This window comes from Stegodyphus dumicola, chromosome 5 (genome assembly GCF_044657685.1).
Source record: "Stegodyphus dumicola isolate Sdum_Otavi_A_Nest chromosome 5, ASM4465768v1".
NCBI lineage: Eukaryota > Metazoa > Arthropoda > Arachnida > Araneae > Eresidae > Stegodyphus > Stegodyphus dumicola.
Genome location: NC_140772.1, coordinates 203813602 through 203839880, shown reverse-complemented (window position 1 = coordinate 203839880; position 26279 = coordinate 203813602). Strand labels below are relative to the sequence as shown.

The following is a 26279-nucleotide window of genomic DNA, read 5'->3' as shown; positions in this document are numbered from 1 at the left end:
ATAAACACATTAAATATTTACTTCATTAATAAAACTTACCTTTTTTGCTCGCGAAATATAATTAGTACATTTTTTAAGACATGAAAAAACATTCTTTTTGCTCGGCCACATCACATTAGCCGAAAAATTGAAAATTGAATCATGCAAGATCATTTTTAAATAAGGTATGTTCAAATTTATTAGTACATAATATTCAAATGATAAAGCATCTACATGAAGAAGCTTTAAAAAGTATTTCTAAACTGTAATAAAAAAAAAAAAATTTCCAAAATGCAGTATCAGTAGAATGCAAAAACTATATTTCTGCATCTGATCTAAACACACTGAAACAAATTATCAAGTTTGAAATTATCACTTTTCAGTCTTTAAGCACATTGCTTTTCAGGATAAAAGTAAAGATGGAAAATCCATTTCACGCACAGAAACTCCATTTCACAACTAGTCACTATCAGCAAAGTTCTCTCAAACAGTAGACACGATTACACGTGCATGGCTTTAGAGGTAGTTATTTGCTTTCATATTCATAGTCAGTGCTGGTATTTTATTAATTATTACTAATTTCTAAACAGTAAAACATAGTAAAATTTCTAAACAGTAAAACATAGTAAAATTTGTAATACAGTAAATGATAGTAAATTATATATTGCATTACTACATCCACGAAGAAAATAACATCACCATCGCACAACAAAAACTAGCAGGCGCCATATTGCTTGTTTTGAGAAACCTCTGAGAGTGGGGGAGACAGCATGGGAGGGAGGGGGAATTTTTTCCCTCCCGTCAGCGTTAACACGGAGAAAAGTTTTGCGATTGTGAATGAACTTGGTTACGTTAAAGAGATGTTGGTTGATACCGGTGTTTATTTGTCATATCAGAAATGTAAGTGCTTATGTGTGTGTATTCAGAGAACCAGCTCGTAGCAAAAACCACCTCCCTAAGACGACCGCCTCTGAAAGAGACCAGTATTTCTGAAAGCATAAGTATATTTTTGTATTGAGCATTCCCTCTGTAAGGTGACCATTCACAAAGAAAATTGTGCAAGTGTGGCTGGTCGCCTTAGAGAGATTTATCTCGTAGATGCAATCTCCCTAAGACGACCACTTCTAAAAGATAAACATATTTCTGAGAAGGTGAGTATATATTGGTATTGAGCATCACCTCTCTAAGGCGACCACTAGAAAAGATAAATTTTATTTACGGCTGGTCGCCTTAGAGAGACCTCGTTGTGTATGATGTATATGATTACTGTTATAGTTTCCGAAATTTTTTTAATCAAATAAATAAGCCTATTTAGTAAAAACCCTCTCTAAAACGACCACCTGCGTTTCCAGGTTACTCTGATGGTCTTAAAGAGATCATATCTTCATTCTGTTAATTTTATTGTTTACAAGAAGTCTATTAACGTCAGATAGAAAAATAGCATAAACCCCTATAAACCAACAGAGGATTTATTATTATATTGATACCAGTAAAAGTCAATATAAACCAATACAAAGCAGTAGAAAGTTCTGACATTGATGTTGGTTGTATGGGTGTCAATTGATACCAGTAAGAAAAACCCACAGAGATCAATAGAAACCAGTAAAAGTCAGTAGAGATCATCAAAAATTCTATAGGCACCAGTAGAAAGTTTTACTGGTTTCTATGGGTCATTTTGAAACCAGTAAGAAAAACCCACAGAGACCAACAGACACCAGTAAAAGTCAATAAAAACCCATAAAATCTTATGGGTACCCATAAAAAGTTTTACTGGTTTCTATGGGGCATTTTTAGCAGGGTTGTGATTTAACAATATGTGTTATGTAGAGAAATTATCTGATAGCGTTGTAAAAACTAGGTGAATGATTTTATGATTTATGGAAATTTAAATTTTATTTTGATTCTGAATTATTTAATTTAAGGCTTTAATTTTGGGGAAAAACAGATGCTTCTGGAAATATTATTTAGTTTAAAAGAGTATTATTTATTTTCCTCTATTTGTAAATCTTGTACAAACTTTTATTCATTGTGAAAGAAGCAGGGAAAGGGAGGCAATTTTCGCCAAGTCATGATTTCGCGCGCTTTAGAATGTTCGAGAAAGAATTTTCATTGTTAGTTGACCTTAAGAGAGGAAAGTACGTGACGGAAAGGTCAAAGGTTGCTACTTGTCTTTCAATGTAAGTCATTCAGGTTTTGGCGATTGAGGGTCCGGTTGTTGGCTAAGTGAAGAAGGGCGCGCATGCGCGATCACCCTTATTTCCGCATTCTGGAGTTGAAAACGAAGATTTTGCGATAATTAAGGGGGCGATAAGTGAAGCCATAGTGGGAGCCCGTTTGGTGAAGGACAAGAAGGAAATTTGAGTTGGACACACTTACTTTTGGCTGACTCTCGGACTGACTCGCTGATTTTTGGGCTTGCTGGACAAAATGTAAGTGACTCCGAGAGGTGTTTTCCGGCGGGGAGCGGCAAATATGCTGCCCGGCCGCGTTTTGGTTAAGAGGCGAGACTCTCTTACACACTTACTCTGGACTCGCTTAGGCACTCACTGCTTGGATTCGCTGACTTTCGGGCTTGACGGACTTGTTGACGGAGACTGAGAAAAAAACTTGTGGGTGTTGCGAAGGAGAAAGGAAAAGATTTAGTCGGCATCGAGCAGTGCTTCCGGCGGGGAGCGGCAATTATGCTCCCCGGCCGCGGGTTTTCTCAAAAATGCGAAGAAAAAAAAACTGTTGAGCGAATAACAAAAAAATTAACAGAGACTTGGGTCTCTATCTGTATCGACAAAAGTCAGGACGATGTCCTCTGAACTCCGACTTGAAAACAGAAGGAATTATGTCACCTTAGACAACTGGAAGCCTGCGTTAGCCGTTCTCTAAAATGCCTAGCTTAATTGTCTACGTTTTCCTTGGTGGAGCTGAGAGTCTAGGCAGACAGCCGTGCGGTGTAAGCTGTTCTCTTGCTTCCAGTGGGAACAATTTTCTTCCATGGAAACCAGTAGCCGGCGTAAGATTTGACGGTATAGCTGATGTAATTTATTGTCGTGCCGTTCGAGTCTCTGTCTTGCGGATTTGCCAAGTGACGTAAGGATAGAGCTAAGATATGAGCCCTCCTCCACTTCAAGATGTCCACTCAAGATAAGTTTATATTTTTTTTTTGTTTGAACTTTAGATCCTCTCACGGCGCGGTCCCGGGATGCATTTTTTTTCACAACGCAAAAATGCTGAACACGTTTCACTATACGATCACTCCCTTTAACGGCAAGTAGTTTCATATTTAACGTTTAACAATATAGGAATTTCAGATATAACATGGTACCTAGAAGTAAAACTATTTAACCATGGTGTCGAAACTCTTTTAATATAACATTGGTGCCGTGAAGTAAGATTCATAACATTATTTCCCGGCGTGAACTTAAGCTATTTAACATATGTAACATTCTTTAATATATAATATTATAAAATACACTTAAAGAATTTTCCAACAAATAATTTGACAGCGACGCTAAGCACTATGCCGGTTGGGCAGCTTAGGTGCCGTTGTTTTATCACAATGTGAGAAACATACATACATTTATGCAGATTCATTCATACATACATTCATTCAATTTCTTTAAAGATAATGCAGGGCGATAAAATTTGGTGGCAACAATTTGAAAAATGATTCAGACTTTTAAAATTTTCGACGCAAAATGCCAAAAGGAAATTAATAGCCTTGTGGCCTAATAATAACTATATTAAAGCTCTAAAAGCATAAAAATGTGAGATTTAGCTAACTGAAAATAGATTTTTTTCTACATACCAATAACCGTACTTGTTTTATCTTCTAAGAGAAGGATTGGATAAAATTAAATTCCAATTTAAATTTCATCCTAGTTTGACGGAGCAGCCTCTAAGGGTAAGGAATCGGAGAATCTCGTACCTTTTCTTCGAGAAATCATATTAAAAGTTTCGTTTTTCATACCTTTTAATATGATTTCTGAATCAACAGATTTTAAGTATCCCAGTGCCACAAACATATATAAAGTCCCAAATATCCATCTTTTCTTAGAACTCGGATACAGCGGCGTAAGAATCCGTCACCGTACGGGAGACTTGACTTTTTAAGAGCCGAGATTCTTTGCTTTTTTATTTTTGAATCACGTTTCATTAAAACAGTGACGTTTCAGTTATTGTAGAAATCTCTAGTAATGTGAATGCATTAAGAAACGAGTACCATGTGTTTTAAGATTGTACCTCAAATTCCACATGCGTTATGTTTGTTCTTCAGACTTTTAACTGTTTTGAAATATAATTGTATTTTTTGCACAAATATCGTAAGGATTACATCTTTTTTAAAACTCTTCATGCTTAATACTAAACTACACCAAACAGCAAATTAAATCCTATTTCGTGGCCTAGAACAAGAATTAGATGTCTTAGTGAATGGCTTTTAAGGAAACGCCTCATATCCACGCTACTCATGGAGAAAATGACAGAAACGCCTATGAAGCCAGCCTATTCACTGGAATTTGAACCCCGATCAAACTACCCGTGTTCAGCACTCTAAATCACTTGCCATTGGGGCGAATATATTGAAATGACGGAAATTACACTGACAGATTTTGCAAATGGTTTGCAGAATAAATCATAACAACTAATATTTGTAATGCAGAATTGAAAAATTTATCAGCAGCCGAATGAAAAAGTAACTGAACGTTGGTAGTTCGAGCGGGGTTCATATCCAGGTGAATGGGTTGGCGTGGGAGGTTTCATAGTTTTAATCATGTGTAACCTAAATTTATATATTTACATATTCATTTATTGCATGAATAATCGAATACACAGCATTCTTTTTTGTATAAAATAGAACAACATTTGAAGTGAACATTTAGTTTTTCTATCAGAAAGACATACAATGTTGTATTGTTTGTAACATGCAATGCAATTGTTGCTGTATCACATCAACAGCTAGTTTACTTCCGCATACAGTTTACAACGGAAAATGCAAAAAACACAAGCGAATGAAAGGCCAAAATTTCACTATTGGTAGTACAGGGCAGAATCTCACAGCACTAACTGTGCAGCTGCACCCAATTTTGATAAGGAACATCCTATGGGACGGTCCAATGGTCACCTCTCACCTACAGCAACCTTACAAACGGTAATGCCTTCTCTGGGATTCGAACTTGATGCGCCCGCGAAGTTTACTTGTTTTATGCATTAAAAGCACAGATAAAAAAGTTTGTCTAAAAAAGTATGATTGTCTTTTTTCCTATGTTTCCATATGATAACCAAAAAATTGCCGTCAAGGACAGCACGAACCCAATAGACGGAGAAGAGACATTTTACTAAAATCTGCTCATACCTTTCAAGGTTGGGACACTACACCTGAACTCATGGAACAACTGGATGAATGAGTAAAGGTGGATCGTTGAGTGAATTTTACAGCTGAAACGGCATTTTCAGCTAGCATACTCATCAAACACAATAGACATTCGATTGGAGGAGAACAAGAAGCGTCAAACACTGCATTGTTGCACATAATCAATACTCCTTGCTTGATGTCAAGAGCCTATTCCTCTGGTTGACATCCTCTGGCCACATTTGAAATTGAATGGCTATTCCGTAATACCCTGGAGAAAATTTTTAGCGCCTTCGCCACTCTTTCATTTAATCAAACTGAATATAACTGACAAAAGCCATTTTAAAAATGTAAATTATAAAATTATGCAATCCATCTTTTTATTTACTTTGTGCAATAAAACAACGTAATCACTTCAGCGTGTCACACTATAAAAAATAAACATCATGCATTCATCTTCTACAGCATTTTATTTTAAGGAATGTTTCCGTTTTGTTAACTCATTTTAGTCCAACAATAAACGTTTTCATGGAAAGTTTTTTTTCCCTCTCTCCTCCTCATATACTATAAAGTATTTAGAATATTCAAAGAAAGGATTTTTCTCTTGAAAATAATTCAAATAAATATAAAAGTATTCAAAGAAGTATTTTTCTCATGAAAGATTTTTTTGGGGAAAAAATGGTGAAACAGCTTTTATTCGAAGTGAAGCATTTCACATATCAAAATTTAGTGAAAAGGGCTGAATTCTTTTAAAAAAATGGCAAGTACTATACTTCACGAACAACTAACCCGATATTACAAAACATCTGGCAGTATTGCGGAGCCATTTAAAAGCGTTGACACTGAAAGACTACTCAGTAAGTATATAGAGGATTCTTAGAAGAAAAACGGAAGAATTCAATTTTAGGAAATACAGTACAGTTTTTAGTTCGAAAATAACAACAAAGAGGATAAAGTAGAGAAAAATTTGAGAATGCTGAGAGCGGATTTCTGCTTGAATAAAATGTTTTACACATACTTCCCTTTCAGTTCTTTTCAAATATTGCTTATTTTAAAAGAACGGAAAAGTTTGTATTCTTTTTCTTAAAATTAAAGTGACTAACTCGTGGTAATTTTATTTTTACCGAAGACGTACTGGGTAGGAAAAAAGTCAGAAAATCGAAATCAGATTTCAAAATGAATTATAAAAGAAAATTCGCTTCACTTCTAGTCCACTTTAGCATGATTTCCCATAAATCATGATCAGCATGATTGTTCGTATAAACAGAAAGCTTCAAAACTATTTCGAATATCTAAAACTAATTTCTAGTGCTTAAGTTTCCAAAACGTTGCTATGTAACAGAATATATTAATTATTTCAGTTAAAAGTTTTAGAGATGTCTACTTTTTCAGCTATGTAACCAAAATTAAACGTTTTATCATAAACCTCAAATCAGTTTAAACTACACAACGTCTGTCTGCTGTTACTCTGCATAAACAGATAGAGATCATCCTTTATATCCGCTTTTTTCTGAAATTAGTTGAAATATCTTCAAAATATATTGTTAAAATGTTCATAATGAATACTCTCACAGTTTCTGATTTATACGATACCATGCGGCCTCTCTTTGTCCTTAATAATTTCGTTAACGAAGTTGCATATTACCAAATACTATAAAGAGTATTATAAAAAGATGGCACATCTACATATTCCTACAATAGTTAGTCAGACTATTTTAGGAAGTTCTAATTCAAGGACAGGCAACAGATGAAAGCGGATCTGAACATCCGGGCAGCTTGCGTAGACTATTCGGATATTGTCCACAGCCCTAACTGTCTAGGACAAGCAGCTTCTGATGCTCCAAGAGCACCACAACGGGAGTTCATTTATAATATATAATGCCAAAACAAGGGCCAGATGCTAAGAAATGCAAAGGAATGGTATTTGCTGATTGTATACAGATGGTATCAAACATGATATGTTTGAAGTATGAATATTGCAGGATGCACATGCAATACAGACACTTATGCTAACAGATAATTAAGCATTAAATAAAACAACTGCAGAGATAAATACTAGACACAACAATACTAATACAAACAAAGTATTGTATACAAACAAAGTATACAAACAAAGTAATACAAATTGTTAAAAGTGGAACAAGCACTATTCACGCAAATCAGTTCAAGGGAGTTCTTAGTACCAAATTAATTTGTTTTCTAATTTCACCGATCGAAAAAACCGTAATACTTAAGTGTAAACATAATTTCGAAGAAGTTTATAAAATTGTAGTGATTAAAAGACAAAATTCATAAAAAGCAAGTGGTATTAAAAATGCAAGGTATAAAATTATGTATGATGAAGAAAGGACAGTGTCTAGTAACCGTCAGCAAACATTATTGGATGTGAACCGATCTTAGAAAATGCAAACGATAAATTAAGCTTAACGTTACAAATTATACGTAACAGAATAAAGGCAGAAAACGAAATACGTTATCAAGAGGGCTTCCTTAAGACTTAGATGCTGAAGTAAGCCCAATTTGCTAATAAAGAGATATATAAGTAAATAATCTAACCAAAACTAAAACTCAAGCTAGAATTTGGGAAGGAAATGCTTAAGTCAATCCTGTCTATTTAAACTGACTCGTTACCGTATATACTTAAATATTTCGTTGCAGTAAACTCCCGATGACGATGCGACGAAACATGTAAATTACTTTTGTTTACGCTGCAGGCAACAATTTGTTTTCGCTTAATACGACGCCAAAATTTTACTCCTTTCTTCTTATAATCCCGTTATACGGTTTATGGTACCTTTAGTGTTAATAGATTTACCAGAACTTGTACCAGAGCAATCTTCTCTGATATTACATATTCTCTTTAGCAATTTATTACTTCTTGAGTTAAACATGATGACTAAAGAAGGTTATTTTATATAATAAAGTAATAGAATAAAGTAAGAATGAGGTAAAACTAGCACTTTACTCTAATTATATGATACTACTAATACAAATAATAATGCAACACTTTCTTCTTAGTTTTCGGATCGTCTATACTCGCACTAACTGAATTTTTTCTAAAATAGCTTGACACACTGACTGGAACTCAACGAATGCAGACCATTCCTTAGTCTTGAAGCTAATGTTTACGCTTTACGTACGTACGATTAACAGATAATCACACGTGACATAAGGCCCACCAGCGGCCGAGCGGTGAAGTCGCTGAACACTGGTGGTTCGGTCCGAGGTTCGAATCCCGCGAACGGGCTGGCTGCATAGGTGTTTTCGTGGTTTTCTCCACGTGTAACGTGCATACGAGCCAGTTTCCCTTAGAAAGTCCTCCACGAAAGCATCCCTCCCCTTAGGCAGACAGCCCTAGTGCGCTTTGCCATAATTAAATACACCACACGTGACATATCCCTTGCTTTGGAGAACTGCGGTACGTTGACACTGGGTTCGAAGCTATCGAAAGATATTTCCTTTGAAAATGTGATTTTTATTTAGCATCTACGTTCTAGCTATCATTACATCTGTCAACAGAAAAATAATTTAATAAAAAACTGTTTAATACGATTAACTATGAAACTAGCTTACCCGTCATTTTGACGGGTATCCGTAGAAGAAGGTATACCTCATATAAAACTCTGAAATTAAAGGACTGAAGGGGAAATAAATTTAGGTATGCATTCGCCTCGTTACATCGATAATTATCAGCATAAATCAGAAAAATATAAAAGTAGTGGTTTTTGCACTTTTGCTCCTGAAGCCGTCAAAATGACGGGTCTCGTAAATCTAACGATAACTACTGTTAAGGACAGATTGCAACATTCTAAGAGATCACATATACTCTGGAAACATTTAGCAATGGAGTTTGAATACAGCTAAGAAATACGTATTTAAAAGACTATATTTATTACGCATTTTTGTAATAGTCTTTCCAGGTCTGAAACGGACGCTCATAAAAATAATTACTTCAAATAGTTGATCACGGCAGCTTTACATTTACATTACGTCCTTGTCACTTAGGAATACTATACAGTACAGTAAAAACACTCCGTAATTAAAGATCCTCTAAGTCGGCATATTTGAAAATTTCGTTTGCGTTATTCTGTTGCCTGCTTAACTTGTGTCACTCTATTGCGTGTTATGACCGCATTAGAGGTGACACTTTCCAAAATAAGTTTCCATTAAGCTGCTTCCGCATAATAAATCACTTAAAAATATTCATGATGTGTCTAGTTTTTCAAAGACTCCAAGACAGAAATGAATGCTTGTAAAAAATGCCAATATATGAGGTGTATCACTATTTATAAGTCTTCAGTGCACTTAACACCGAAGAGTAGATACGAAACAAAACAGCACAGGTGCAGTGTTTTCTTACTCATTTCAGACGCCTATCGTCAAAAGAGCTGTAGTTCAGAATAAATCGGATATAATGTGAAGTTACAAAAAATACTGCTATTTAATCTATAGAATCACTTACAACGAGATTAACATGGTGATATTCATTTATTATTATTTCGCCTACTTCACCTCTCAATGGGCACTACAGGTCAGTCATGTTATCTTGATCGTTACATCAGCAACCTTTTTTTTTTTTTTTTTGGTTCTTTATCTTTTCAACATTATTATTGATAAACAGATTTAACATTAGTGTATTACTTTTGTTGGGTACTTCAACTTACCATGTTTTGGGTACGTTAGTATAAAAATAGCAAAACGTGTTAGTTAGTTTAGAGATATTTACATATATACATGAATGGAGCTTGCTGGCTTTACATTTAGTCAGGTACCTAGATCTGGTTAACTGATATGATAACGTTTTTCTTAGAATAGACATATTCTATGATGGTTCTAACGCCCTGCTGTCCGTAGTAATCCTTGCAGAAGGTCTTTGAGGCTATGTGATCCCTGGAGCTGAGGTAGAGAGGATCTGATGGGAGAAGTGACTGGACAGTCATGGATGTAATGTGAGACATCTGCTGAAAAAGCTGAAGCACCGCAGGCGCATTTGACGTTTTAATGGCAGAACCAGCTGAGGTACATGGGGAATCTTCCGTGATTTGTGAAAGCTTGTAGTAGATAGAAGTCTGTTTTGAGCCTCTTGGTGGAGACCACGGTAAAGATGAAGTAGGTTTGCCGACCGCTGTCCGAGTCGTCCCAGAGAGCTTACGAGATGGACAAAAGATCTTGTGTTTGGCAGCGACTATGGAGAGTGGGATCTCTGAGTCTATGGAAGGGTGACTCGTGGCTTCTTTAGCTAAGGAGTCGGCCCTTTCGTTACCTTGGGTACCTTGATGACTACGTACCCAGCATAGAGACACTTGTTTGGAAGAAGACAGAGTTAATAAGCACTTTTTTATACAGTATCGATACTAAGTTTCATTCTAAAGTATGTGAAACATGTTTTACAGATGTTTGCATTTTCACAGAGTTTCGCAACTATTGCCGTCAACAATTTGTCCCTCTGTTACGATGGGTAAAGAAAGCACCTATTACACGTCGCTATTGAGCTTGGATACATGTCCCAGGTATCCCAGGTGTCCCATGTATAGCGATTTTTGTATTTGTAGTCCGTATGGGCACGTAAAATCTATCGGTACAAAAATCTCGTATGGCTGATGGCAAGGAAGTGAAGTCTGAGGTTTCTGGATTCTTGAGTACTTCCTCTCAATATTGGGATGCCATGTGTTTGGTTATCTTCAGGGCCTGGACTGAACTTGTTAATTACAATACACATCAGGTGCGCAGACTGCTTTTTTATATTTCTTGACGTAAAACCAAATATTGACAAGAAAGAAAACTACTACAATTAGGGGCAAAATGAAAGATTTTCTTCTTGCATTGCGCCTATATATTCCTTCGATGCATCGTTTACCTGAAAGTCGATACACGCAAAAACAACTATTACTTTAATAATTTGAACAGGTGAATACCATAGGGTATTCTCGAAAAAAAAATAAAGCTTGAATGATTGATTATGGCATTAAATTGGAAAAGAAAACTATCTTCAGTATTCAATGGGAGAAGCAGGAAAATATTTATACTTACGTAATGGGTATTGTCTTCTTCATTGTATGCCAGCTTAACTATGCCGAAAGCTCCCTGAAAAATAACATAAAATAATAAGTAAAAAGCTTTAATATCTGCGGAATGATTTTCATATATTTTTATTTTTTTCGAGCTCAGCTGCAAAATTTTTTTAAAGTTGATAAGCGGTTAAATGACTGGAAATGCGCCTCAGGCTGTCAAAGATAAAACGAATTGGTAAACGTTAGCTTCTTGTTTCTCTCCGAGAAAGTTTTCTGCCGAAAAGTGCTTCGAGGCACTTTCTTTTGAAAAATTTCCAGGTCGAATGATTCTCTATTTTTCTTTCTATTTAATATTTCCTAAGGATTCTACTGGCACGCACCGAGAAGTTAAAAAACATGAGAGGAAAACATGGAATACTTCCAGCTAAATAAATAATACTTCAGAAGCGGCAATCAATATATTACGTGGAATTCCCTGAATGAAAGTTTTATATGCTATTGACTCGAAGTGATTTTCTTGGAGCTTCAATAAAACTTTTATTGAGCGAAATAGAATCGGGTTTTGAGGCACGCAAGAAAAGCATTACTACTCCAGATATCAACATGCGGATTTTTTTCGTAATACGAATAACTTTATTTCCATTACCGTAAATAATAAATAAAAAGCGTTACGAATCTCTGAATTTCGAAGAAAATTACAAGAATCATGTAATAGTATGAATAACTGTAATGGATTATGATGGCTATAAAATAAGTAACTGAAATATTAATTTAGAAGTCAAACAACAAAAATGAGCGTTATATTTTCAAATTTCACAGGACTAGTTTCGATGGTTTTACAGAACCATCATCCCCAGCCGCAAAAGCGCAAAAACTGAAGTAACTGAAATTTTATTTTATTTGATTTTTTAGATGTAATGATATAATTAATGAATCTGCCATTAGACCGTGCAAAACGTATAAGATTAAATTTTATAAATTTAAAATTAAACTTTGCACTAAATTAAGGCTAGCAGGTATTAGGATTATTTTCGATTTCAATTCCAACAACTAAATAAATATTTGCATATTCGAAAATCATAAGGCAGACATTTTAAACATGTTTTGATGGTTAAGTATTAGTTAAACAAATCTTTTTTAGTTTTTATTTGCTTATTTTAGTTTAGTTTAGTTTTATGTTTATTTTATTTTAGTTTATCTCAATGTTATCTGTAGACATACGCAATTTTGTATCACATGTATATACATATAATATATATGCTTTGAAGGCTAAATTACGAAATATAGCATCCAAATTTCAATAATTCAAATTAACTATTACCTAAATAAGTTCCTTAGAGATTTGGATCAGTGGCAAAGTAGGCAATTTGAGACATTAACTATGTGGATGTACCTTAACAAAGGACATGCAACTCTCAGAGCACTTTGAAAATAAGCTTGGTTAATGGAAAATGAAGAAGGTTTAAAGAAAGCTCTTCAAGGTAACTGGATATATTAACGCTAATGCTGATAATATTTAGGCCTTTCACCTAGCACATAATTCCTAACTCAGAACTGTATATTGCGAAGTACACTGCGAAAAAAAGATGGTACAGTTCTATATCTCCCGTTCTACTGGGCCGATTGACGAAATTCAACTTGCGTTTTTCACGTCTCGAAAGCGCGACTTAGGATACGTATTAGATTTATATATAATATTGTTCTAATATACGTATTTTGATACAAAATCGGACTTTTTATGAAATAAAATACCTATTTTTTTCCATATTCCCATTCTACGACTCAAATTACGCCAAACTACCAAGTTTTGTAAAAATCACGCGAGTAGTTTTTAAAAAAATTAGCTTTCAAAAATTTAGCTCCTCTATGTTAATTGAGTTTGGTATATATTTATTAATCTCTCTTTTTTAATTAAACTTTTGATTTTCCTTTCATATTTTGAAATTCAGGTTTATTACAAATTAAATTCACCCATATTTTATGATTTATTTAAAAAATTTGTATTTTTAAATAATTTTTAAAAAGTTTTCAAAAAAAACTTTTGAGTTATAATCTATACAGTTTTTAACATCATCTTAAAGTAGACGTATTTCTAAGCACATCTGCAAAAAATTACAGTTTTTTAATTCAAAATTTCCGAAGATATACGTGAATTTATATATTGACGTGTTTTGAATTTTGGCATATTTGTTGAAAGCGATGAAACATCAAATGTGGTTTAGACACTTTGCTAAAATTATCCAAAAAACAATATGCCTTTTTTCCCGCTCCGGCATCATGGAAATGGAAGGAAAATTGGTTGCCATATATTAAGAGGTTCGCCAAGTGAATTATTCTTAGCGCAAACTGAAAAAAAATGCGCCAAGATAAACTTTTGAATTTCTCCGTAAATTTCGTACCAAATTTTACAAAATTTAATATCTAGTCATAATTTGAATTATAGAATCAAAACATGGGAAAAAATGGTATGTTACTTTAGAAAAAGTGCGATTTTGTGTCAAAATGATTATGTTAGAACAATCATATATAAAAATCTAATATATATCCTAAGTCGCGTATCCGTGACATGAAAAATGCAATTTGAATTTTGTCAATCAGCCCAGTAGGACGGGAGATATAGAACTGTCCCCTTTTTTCGCGCAGTGTACCATTGCTCAGTCTGACATAACGTTTAATCTGTAACGCGCATATTTTCTCCACGTTGTCTAAACTCTTATTTTGTAAATAGTACGTAAATATTTCTGTGAGTTATTTTTTTAATACTTGCATATATTCTGTAAATTCCTATAATATCTGGCACAGTATGTGATTCTATAAAACTGATGTAAATAATCCTATAATTTATGCAGTGCAACTTTTAAGTTTATGATATGCCGTTCATTTATGACAATGTAGGATTCCAATGTATATCCTTTCAAGGGCCTAGTATGCCCATGTAATGTCCTGCGGGCCTTCGCCTGAAGTGCACAAACATTACTTTTTTTCCCTCCCTAAAGTAAACGAAATAACAGCTTAAGCGCAATAGCAGGCCAGTTGTCCATCCTGTTGGGCAGTAAAGAAAGACATCCTTGGTGTGTCCCCAATCTAAATTTTGAAGCAAAGCTAGTTCCTTCAACAGGGATACCTGTCCCCCCATATGCTAACTCAAACCGGACTGGCAGTTCCGCAGACTAAAATATCAGCTTCGTGTGTCATTCTATTGTCAGAATATTACGACATAGAATAACATGAAAATTCATGTTTTCAGCTAATTTATACAGTCGTTTCTTAGCATTTACAGTTTTACGTGATTTTTTAATTATAAAAGAGTGGAAAAAAGATCTTGCATTCGTGTGTTTTAGGTTCTTGAACCTAAAAATCTGAAACAGGCCTGAAAACATATGAAACCTGTTCTAAGAACTAAAAACGGATTAAATTTGCATCTATGGAATATGAAATCTGCACAATTACCCCGGCATAAAGTCACACAGGTTAAGCAAACGGTTTAAGTTAAAAAACCATTTTCCATATATTAACCATATATTTCTGTGCAGCTTGCACGTACATGAAGTTCTGAAATACAAATTCTGGAAATATAGGAATAATCGTTACAAATTAAGAAATTCATCAGTACTAAGAAAATGCTCAAGCTTTCAGAAGCAAAGATTTAAATAGTGAATAGTCTTAACAAATTTTGCAGTAACAAATTTTGCGTCATCGGAAGAGAAATTCTCGCATTTGATTTTAAAATCAAAAGCTTTGTATACAAGGCATCTTACACAAATGCAGCAAAAATAGCAGCATAACATAAGTAACACATCTTAGTTTATACCCAATATGCATTTCATGGGCAATACTGACTTTTCATTTCTGCCAGAAACTGTACGTTTCACATTCGCTTATTCAATACCACAGAATGTAATTGCTCGGAACTAATTCTGACAAGATGCATTATGCAATCCTACACAGTCAAGTTTACAGAATGATTTCAATAATGCCAGTCTTCCAGCAATACTTATAGCAAAATAAAAAACACTAGTATTCCGGAGGTCCAGGTCCGAGACCTGGCGAGGGCATTGTCCATTTTCATGTCTCTTTCTTCATACAAACATTATGCCTCCCCAATTTTAACTTCATTTTTGTCATGCTGCAATATAAATGAGTTATTTTCTCCAAAAGAAATAGAAAATTTCAGTATTTCTTCAAATTTTATTAGGGAGATTGGAATTCAGTTATATCGGACATTGCTGGATATAAAATGTAAGCAAAATTATGAAAAGTTGTAAACATTTCCCTAGCTAGGAACTAAATATTATAAATAAAACCGAAGTAAGAAAGGCGGCGGGATAAAGAAGACTGGATATATACAGAAAGAAATTCTCCTACACCAGTTCTTCTGAAGCTGCATTTAATTTGCATCAGAAATATAATGCAATCCGCTGCTTTTTCTAAAGATATGTAGGCTTTTACTTTCGAAACTTCGTTGCAGTGAGGGTGCATTCAAAATAAAGAAAGAAGGAATACGAAATGAGTAATATTTTACATGTAAATAGTTATATATTTGTAAAGGACTGCATTATATGGAATATTCTTGTAAGGAATAAATATCTGTACATTTGGTAAGCTTCTATATTCTTAAACTTCAAGTATTCTAGCTTTAAATGCTGGCTTGCTCACATGAATGCTTGCTTGCGAACTTCTCAGACAGAAAATACTATTTCAAGAATAACGCTCTTTGACCGAGAAAAAATATTTGGAAAGGGCACATAAATTTTGCAAATACAAATAAATACTGAGATCTGCTCTGAAACGTTGTACAAAATAACCATTTTATACTAGATGAAAGCTTTGCAAAATAAGTGTATTAAAATTTAATAATAGTACAGATAAAATAGAAGTGTAACTTCGCGTGCAAAGTATAAAATTAAATTTAAAAACAAAAACTTTAACCGTTTAACATAAAATTTATAAAGTTTGCAGAGTCTTTACGGTTTTTGTTTTAGCAGGAGATGGGAAAAATATGCAATGCCCTCGAGATTCGAACCATGAACCAGCGGAGATGTAAGCATAACTGGCGTCCGGAGCAAAATACCTTTTTGGCGTCCCTCAAAAAAAAAAAAAAAAAAAAAACCAGTAATATGATGTATAGAATATATTTGTCATAAGAAAATAATGCAAATAATAATAAAATGTCATAAAATAGTCTAAAATATATTAAGAATAGTCACTAAATAACTACTAGCATTGAATTCGGAAATGTATCTATGTTGGAGATTCAGTTTCTTTTCTACTACGGAGTAACATCTTGTAGTCACATTCCCTGTTCAAAACAATAAGGGGATATCGTGCGTTCGTTATGAAATAACCATATAATCGACAACCTTTTTAACTTAAGAAAATACGAGAGATTATAAAAGGAAAATTATAACGTTTACAAAGTTGGGAATATGCAAATTTAGTCTGTGACGTCGAAAACTAAGCGTTTTAGATGAGGAGTAAGGAGCAACTTGCAGCATTCCTTTTGTAGCAGGAGATTTTAAAAACAATTTACACGCGTTTACTGCTTTGTAGCAGTGAATATACGATGTCTCAGCAAGATGACTTAGTTGAATCGGTAGGCAGGAAGGCCATCAGTCGTTTACAGGAGAGTCAAACGCAATCCATTGTAGGGAAAGCGTTAGGAGTTTCCCAAAATGTCACTTCTAGACTATGGAATCGGTTTTGGGAAAATGGATATGTTCGTGAAATTCTGGACAAAGTTGTGTTATCGTTTCAAAATTAAAAGCGGGAGCTATACATGCATTTCATTAAATATATATATATATTATTTATATATATTTTAGAAAAATAAAGTGGTCAGAAAGAACGCTTTGTATGAGGAGATATTTTGTTAATGTACTGTAAACATTTTATTACGCATTTTATCAGACAAATCAAGAAAATAATTATATTACAATAACTATTAATTTTAAATATATTTTCTAGAAATCGATCAAAATAAAAGCTGAAGTTTTCCGAAAAATCTTGTTTGGAGACCATTTGGCGTCCCCTTGCGAGCGGCGCTCGAGGCATCATACACCCCCTTGCCCCCTTCGCTACGCCACTGCTTTGAACCTCTCGAATACGCAACGAGTATGCTTTCAATTACACTACGAAGGCATGCGAAAAGGAGTAAGAAAGTACTTTATATACTCCTTTTAAAAGGGGACTGCGGATTAGGGTACTCAATCACCAAATCCTGCAGGTGACGAATTATCATCCATCACCTTTTCTGTTTCACACAGTATGCAATCTCATGTTGTCAAACCGAGCTAGTTTTGTTCCGTAGTTTTTGAAGTACTTTATGGTTAAAAAGTTTGTTAAAAACATGAATTGAAAAGGAAGCTGAGTCAATGAAATCATTCTGTAATATCTTGGTAAGTGCTGCAGATGAAAACTTCAAACCTTTCGTACTTAATTTATTAATATGTAAATGAATAGTTTACTACTTGGGGAATTTTTCTTTGCTGTTGCCATATTTTATATTTGTAGAAGCTTGCTGCCGATAGTGTTGAAGCTGCTTTCATAAAATTTTCTGTCATATTTCGGGAATCGTTATATTTAAAAACCTGTACCTATGATATAAATTTAAGGAAGTAAAGCCTGTATCCATAAATCTTTTATCAATTTATAATGTTCATTGCAAAGTATCAAATAAGAGAAAATCTGCAGAGCTGTTGTCATTATTTTAGAAATTTCCTCGCAGTTTTCCTCATAATGAATGAATTATTGCAACATCATTACGGATCACCAATTTACACTAGAAATTTTCGCAAAGCATTTCCTCACATGATACACAATCAAACTATTATTGTCTTGAGAAGCTGCAATAACTTTCACCCAGAAACCTAAAACTGGATTAATTGCTTCTGCGAATATCAAAAACAGGATTTATCGCAGCTAAAACATTTAACTTTGGAAAGAGAGTTTCTCATTCACGAAAACAGCTTATGTGAGTTAGTGGCAGAAACGTTAACCGTTTCCGGCACGCTACCTTTTGTTGAGTTTTTTTGCACGCTACCTAAGTTGGAGTTATGAAAAAAAAGGAAAAAAAATAATAATAAAGAATAAAGAAAAAAAAAGGTAGGCAGTCTAATTAGGCCTAAAGGAGTACACAAGTAAAATTTTGTGAAGATAGCACTTATCGTTTTAATTCTGTGGGTGTGCCCAAAGTGGCACACTGATTGAATATTTATCGAAAACTTCGAAAAGAGTACTGAAACGAGCATTGTTGCCAATTAACTGACCGATGAGATGCGGAGAAACAAAGAATACAGAATCTCCAGTTGTCCTAGATTATCGGTGAGCCCGGTCTGGGCACACCTAGGGTTCGCCGTTTGATTTTAGGCAAGATTTTAAGGTAAAAATTTAAAACTAATATAGAATAAGGAGATTAGCATACAGCAAAAAAATAACATAGAAATTTCTTTTCAAACAATTCCTTTTATACCCTAAAAAAAATCTAAAATTTCTTTGAAAAATGAGGGTCTTAAAAAACTAAACATGGCTAAAATATATGGACTGGTTTGTGTTGAGCTGCCATCTACTATAAGTAAAGAAGGTTCAGAGTAACCTACAGTAACCTATAAATCCTTTTTCATTCAATTTTTCTGTGCGTACAGAAAGAAATTTTTAGGTGTGTCCAGACCGGACACACTGTGCCGCAAAGGGTTAACTCATTTCCATTAATACCACTGCAAGAAATAGAAGGAAGAAAGAGTCAAATCATTTCAGTTTTCATTTCCGAATGCTATTCTTAACTGTCAATACCAAAAACTGTGCGGAATCCACATTTTCCACAAATCAATGCAAAACTGATAATTTCCATAAATCCTACTATTTTCTTTTACGGCCAAAGAATGTGATAAGAGCCTTCACGAAAATTTCCAATAAATGTGTATTGAGAGGAAAATAAAGTCAATTTTTCGCACCATATTTCAAATATATTAGGATTTAGAGACAGAATAAATTTAATGTCATTTAATGTTTTCTAAGTGCACAGCTTCGCAAAGAAATCCTTTTTATGTGTATATTTCTCTAAAAGGAAATGTATTACGTAAGGAAAGGTAGGGAGAATACGTAGAAGCAGTAAGCAAAGTTCTGTAGTAAATTTTTATAAACCTTATTTCGGCGTAAAGTTTGAATAAAATTTTATCGATTTCGAGGGCGTTCGCAGACACTGGTCCCTCTTTTTAAAGAGAAAAGATAAATTTGCTAAATCGAAATCAACAGTGTTTTATCAAAACACTACGTCAAACGATAGTAGCGTGTTTTGCCTAGTTAAAAATTGCATTTGTTTGTGATTTAGGTTTTATGTATTTTTGTAGTGTTATACATTGCTTCTATATATTTATTTAGTGCATTTTTTGCCCAAATTTTATTGTGTATTTTATGTAATTTTGAATTTGTACTATTTCCTACACTTAACGATTTCCCGCCACTCTGGTGACATTCTGGAAGCTTAGAGTTAATGCATTTTTGTAAAACATTTCTGTTCGTTTCGTTTATTGAGATTTACGGCAAAGTACATTAGGGCTATCTACCTAAGGGTATGGATACCTTCGTAGAGAATTTTTTAAGAGAAACTGGCTCGTATATACGTTACACATGGAGAAAACCAAGAAAAAGCCCATGCAGCTAGCCCGTTCGCGGGATTCGAACCTCGGACCGAACTACTAGTTTTCAACGACTTTACCGCTCGGCCGCTGGTGGGCGAAATCTATCTTTGAAGAGTGATTTTGCTCAAACATTCCAGACTATAATTACCGTCCTATTCAATTTAATAGCTCTATATACAGGAGGCTGTGAGTAGCCATGAATCCGTTGGATCGAGACTGTTAGCTTGTTTATGCTATCGAGCTTCCATTCTGTAGTTATTAATTCGGACTTTGCTATGCGAGCAATTTTGGTGGTCTGCGACATTCCTAGCACGTTAAGAATTTTTCTTTAGCTTTGTTCTTCTTATTGAGCTCCTTGTATCTGCTTATTACATTGTAGCAGCTATCTACCTCAATAAAAGTTAGAGGCTTTCCGGTTACCTGGCCTTAGTTGTTTAAGAAGATGTCTACGGACATGTAACATTACTTAATCCTCCTACGTTTACCTAAAAATTCACATGAGAATTATTAATAATTCAAAACTATTGAAAAACTACTTCATATTCTTGCAGTATATCAGAGGGCAAAACTTAAACGTTTCGCTGACAATTTTAGGAACGTATTTTATCTAACAGCAAGGAAAGCAGAAACACGTAGGACAGTAGCTCATATGACAAATACGAGTACAATGACTTTAAACCAAACGCAATTTTATGAAAGAAGAAATAGATTTCATAAAGATAAATGGATCCATTGGAATACCTCTCTATGTATGTATGGAATACTCGCATTAATTAATGTACAATGCAAATAACATTTATATACTTTGAAGACCATAAAAGCGTGGGTTTTTCACGCGAGAAATGATGAAGATAGATACGAAATTAACAATAAACCAGCAATCTTAAAACTTTAGATTGCAGTCTACAACACTTTGAAAGTTGTCTTAGCATTTTAAAGTTCTAAAAACATAAACTATCATATAAAGATTCGTAGAAATATTTCATCGCTTGAAGTAAATCTTAAATTTTGGGGCGGCAAAGAAAATCCTTTATTTACCGCTGTCAGATCGCTGCACCTGTAGTAAAGAACTTGAATGTCAGTTCCAAATCCTTTGGTCTGAAGGCAAATGCGCAGCGTCAAACCGATTGTAAAATTCTAAATATTCTGACAAAAGAATTACAGCTTCGATTTCTGCGGTGTTATTTCAGAACTAAACTGAATTCAGTGAATGGGAAGTACAATAACACAGCAGAAAAGTAACGAAAACTTGATTCAAGAACTCCTTATAATTAACGCAAAGCTAGGATGAGAAATAGTGAACTATAAAGAGGCATAAAGATTCCATCACGACATTCAGAAAACGAGACAAAAATATCAAAGAACATAAACAAAAAGAGCGACTACTGATAGTTTCTAGTTATTAGAAATTTACACCCTCTGCAAGAGAAAGAAATGTTCAAAATAAATTATACTATATTCAATTTTATGTGTATGATTTAGTTTAGAATTATTACTTATATTAAGCACCGCTAATTTTGCTAGCGTTTCATAAAACATGACAATATTTCCATTTGTTATTAGCTTATTAAAGAAGCTTACCGATAAATTAGATACTTTCAAATACAACATTTAGCAAAATGCCACGATTGAACTGAACAAAAATCAGCATTTTTCTATTTAAAAATATTTACAGGATTAGTTTCGAAGGTTTTACCGAACCATCATCATTTTTCTTGCTTCATCAATAGATGGCGTCAGTAGTTTAACTCCTGTCCATCTATCCTTATCTTATCTCGTAGATCTGCACTTTGGCAGCTGAGAATCGTTCGGTAAAACCATCGAAACTAGTCCTGTGAAAATTTGCAAATATAACGCTGATTTTTGTTGTTTGACTTCAAAATTAATTGACGTTATACGTTAACAAAATTCATATATTTAAGCAGAATCTACTCCTCTGTATGAAAGCAGGTTGTAACGAAATTTTAAAATCAGCTTTTGTGCTTATGTAGATAAGACTAATTCGTTTTCGCCCATGTGGCTGACCATAAGTTTAAATTCATAGATTAGTGCAATTACCAAGATAATGAATATACTTACTTGACTGATTTTACCTTTCACTGTATAGTTGTTGAGTTGTTCATAACTTGAATTGGGTTCCAGATATACTTTTCTAGATTCTATTGGCTGATGCCTAGGAAGCCTTGGCGAAGAATTGGGAGAACAAAAGGGAGAGAATGGCAGCGAAGGATATATAGGACGTCCTTCACCACTGGCGGAAACAGTGTGCGTGTCTTTAGACTTACTGTACGTAATTCTTGGCATAGAATTTCGTCCGCATCTGACGAAAGTCCTCATAGGTCCACTCATCATCCAAAGTTCAGGTGTGGACACGGAAACTTCCGGTTCGGAAATGTTAAGTGGCAAGGAAGTTTTCCGGAGAGTTTTTTCAACATTTTGGTACGAGTCTCTTTCAGAAACCTCTTCCAGTTCTTTGTGAAAAGAAGAAGTGTGATCAAAAGAAGAACTCCTAGAACCTTTCGTGTAAAATGGAGGTTCCCAAGTTAATTTAGTATTCACATCTGGTTGCCTATTCATAGAACATTTTGTTGTCACAGAACTCGATGAGAAAGATTCTTTTCCATGTCCATGGTCAATTTCGGACTGCGAAGTAAGTTTACCATTGGCGGCAATAACACATGCAGCATCGGCAGATACAGGTAATGGTAAGCCTGTATTACTGGATACTTCTGCTTCTAGTTTGTTGCAGTTATCACCAGTCGTTTCTGGATGTTTGCCATTTAGTCCGTTAAATGAAATATTATTTGAAAAAGCACTGCAAGAAGTGTTTGATACAGGATGAGTTTCATTGGGCATTAAAGATGAATATTTACAGTCTGAAACTTCATGAGAATTTTCAGAAGAAATGATAACAGGTAACGTGTTATAAATTTGCCTTGAACGGCAAGGAACAATATCAGAATTTCGTACTTGTATTAAAGGAGCAGGTTGCCTGGACAATTGTGCGTCGTTGAGGCATGTAGTATTTGAAAAAGAGTAAGGCTCGGGTTCAGGAATGGATTGGCAAATGTCATGAGCTGCCTGTGGAGGAGAAGAGAATGTTTTATCACCAGAATCTACAAGACTAAGATCTGAAAGAGATGGTTCTTTATGGTCCCTCAGAGGTTTGCTAAGCATGTGTACTTCACCAGTCTCCCTTTTAGCTGGAGTAGTATCCGACTGTGGAGTAACTGGAGAAATTTTGCTGAAGTCCTTAGATCCATTTTCTTTGAATGGACTTTTCGCAATGCATACGGCATCTTTTTCTTCGGAGTATATAGCACCGAAACTGAAATAAAATAAAACAAATGTTAAAAGATCAATAATTACAGTGCACACATGATTTGTATATAACATCTTGCATACATATGGCATTCGTAAAATTGGGCGTACGCTTATCTACAAGGATTAAAACTAAATTTATTACTTCTAATTGACCGACTGAGCAGAAATGATAATTTACATAAAGAAAGTGATAAAAGAAGGGCCCAAAGCTTTTATTTCCTTAGACTTTAATCACAAACATATATTTTCAGAGGAACTTTAAAAAGGTACAGAGATTTACGAAAACTGTTTCAATAAAATTTGGTAAATGTATCATATTATCTCAAATAGGTAAAGATTCGTTTTTTAAAAAAAGCACTTTTGATTACTTTATTATTTTCTTCAAATATACGTAAGATATAACAAAATATGACATCTGCTTTTAAAAAATAACTGGCGGCCTAAAAATTAACATTCGAAATTCGGTGCTCTCTCGCTAAATTCCTCTGTTCTCCCAATTTCGAGATCTTTCGACGTTATGTAACTCTACTAATTAACCAATCATGTATTAGCTGTACTTTTACATTAAACGTGATACAAATGCTCTGGCAAGCTAACTGCGTCACTCTTTTCTTGGCTTCCACCTAGCTAATAACTCCTCGCTTTGCTTCTCCGTCTAAACTTCCTGCGTCTTAATTTTAAGAATCAATGCACATAGAAATTTGTTATATTTAATTATGATTGAATAATTGTCTGCCAGATTAATTGGATATGTGTGAAAATAAAGACTGGGAATTCTTCAAGTTCATGTTTTATTATCTTCATTTGTAAGCCTATATAATATATAATTTATAAGTATATATATAAAGTGGTGGCCAAAATTGTGGACACTTTTGGAAATTTTTATGTTTTTGAACTTTGTATCCTTATAGAAAATGTTACGTTTCGCAAAATGCAAACTTGTATATATCATTTTAAAGAGAATGTATTACTGAATTCAATACAAAACTCAAAATTCAATTATTTGCAATACAAAAAAAGTTATATGTACTTTAATATAAATAAAAAACACAGTTATGAAGTGGTTTGTAATGTCTAGCTTTCCTGGCCAATCACTGTTCTTGTTCTGAGAACCAATCTAATGTTAGTAACTGCCAGTAGAAGCTGACATCCTGTTTACACTTGAAACAATTCATTATTTTGCTTTGTTCTGTAGAAGGAGGACCTGTTTCTTATACACTGCAATTACAAGTAGGAATCTTTGTAAAAATTTTTAATATTTAGTCAAGAAGCAATGACATCAAATAAAAGAGTAAATTGGACACCTAGAAAGAGATGTAATATTATTGTGTTACGAGAAAGTGGTCTTTCCTACGCTGAAATTGCAAGACAGGTGGGTGGTTCAGTGACTACATCTGGAGTCCGAAAGTTTTGTTTACGATATCAGGAGACAAATTCAATAAAAAACAAAGAAGGAAAAGGCCGAAAAAGGTGCACCACATCTATTGATGACAGAAGAATAAAAAGACTATGTCTCCAAGATAGAAAAATGTCATCAGCGGTCATCAGAAGTCATCAGAAGTGATCTGAATGATGCTGGTGTTTCTGTCAGTTCAAGAACAATCAGGAGAAGATTACAAATGTTGGACTGAGAGGTAGAATTCCACGAAAAAAGCCTTATCTTAATTCCCAGCAACGAAAAAAAGACTACAGTGGGCAAAGGAACACATTAATTGGACAGATGATCAGTGGTCACAAGTTATATGGAGTGATGAAACTAAGATACCGTTATTCGGTAGTGATGGGCGAAAATATGTAAGACGTAGAATAGGAGAAGAGCTACATCCTGACTGCATTCAAGCCACTGTGAAGAACCCAGTTAGTGTTATGATTTGGTCATGCAAGTCAGCAGATGGTATTGGTCGACTTCATGTCATTGATGGGACACTGAATGCTGACACTATTCCCGAACCAAAACTTCTACCTTCCATCAGAGATATCTTTTCCAACAATGCTTCGTTTACTTTTTAGCAGGATTCTGCTCCTTGCCACACGGCCAAAATATCGAAAGAGTGGTTTAAATTGTTGTTATGGCCAGGAAACAGTCCTGACCTCAATCCTATCGAAAATTTGTGGCAGCGTTTGAAAACTCTTGTCCGAATGAGGCGCCCATCAAATAAAAGGGAACTAATTGAGGCTATAATTGTTTCCTGGCATCATGTACTCGTAATAACGAAAGAAGAGCTTAAAACTCTTGTCAGCTCAATGAAACTTCGATGTGAAGCTGTAATCAAAAATAAAGGTGATAACTCACTGCAATCATCACTATCTAATGTATATCGATAACTATTATCGTTTAACTTTTTTTGTATTCCAAATAATTGAATTTTGTGTTTTTTATTGAATTCAGTAATAAATTCTCTTTAAAATGATATATACAAGTTTGCATTTTGTGAAACGTAACGTTTTCTATAAGCATACAAAGTTCAAAAACATAAAAATTTCCAAAAGTGTCCACAATTTTGGCCACCACTGTATATACATATATGTATAATTTTAATAACGGTTTAATAAAGTGGGTAAATTTAAGGACTTATATTGAGAAAATCTCGAGCTTTTGCAGCTGAGATTAATAAAATTTTAATTTTTAAAAATATAATGATTTTTTTAAACTCTAAGAGTTTCTGATTTAGTATTCAAAAACTGTCCTATATTTAATGTATTGTCATCTTTTAAGTTGTTTTTTATTCAGTTGTCATTTTATTCCCAACTTTCGAAGTAGAATTATACATTTTTTTATCCTACTATCTAACAATATGATTTTTAGCCCTCGATAGCAGCTAATTTAGTGCATTCCTATGAAAAAACGTTTTTAAAAAATGTATATAATTTTTTCTTAAATTAGCATTTTAATTTTCACAAACTACATTTTTTCCAAATTGGCCATCATTGTAAATTTAAAAAAATGAACATATTCTAAATAATTTCCTTAATTTTTATAGCCTTTTG

At 34.1% G+C, this 26279-nt stretch overlaps 1 protein-coding gene across 2 annotated transcripts in view; it reads right to left on the bottom strand.

Annotated features, from left to right (window-relative positions):
* LOC118190727 (calcium/calmodulin-dependent protein kinase kinase 2-like) overlaps positions 1 to 26279 on the bottom strand; it is a 308782-nt gene that overhangs the window by 96581 nt on the left and 185922 nt on the right. For both annotated transcript variants that reach the window (XM_085817571.1, XM_085817572.1), the window contains 2 exons: positions 22047 to 23295; positions 11351 to 11404 (listed from right to left, as the gene is read on the bottom strand). In XM_085817571.1, the coding sequence (XP_085673697.1) occupies positions 11351 to 11404; positions 22047 to 23295 (1303 nt within the window). The remainder of the gene's footprint in view (positions 1 to 11350; positions 11405 to 22046; positions 23296 to 26279) is intronic.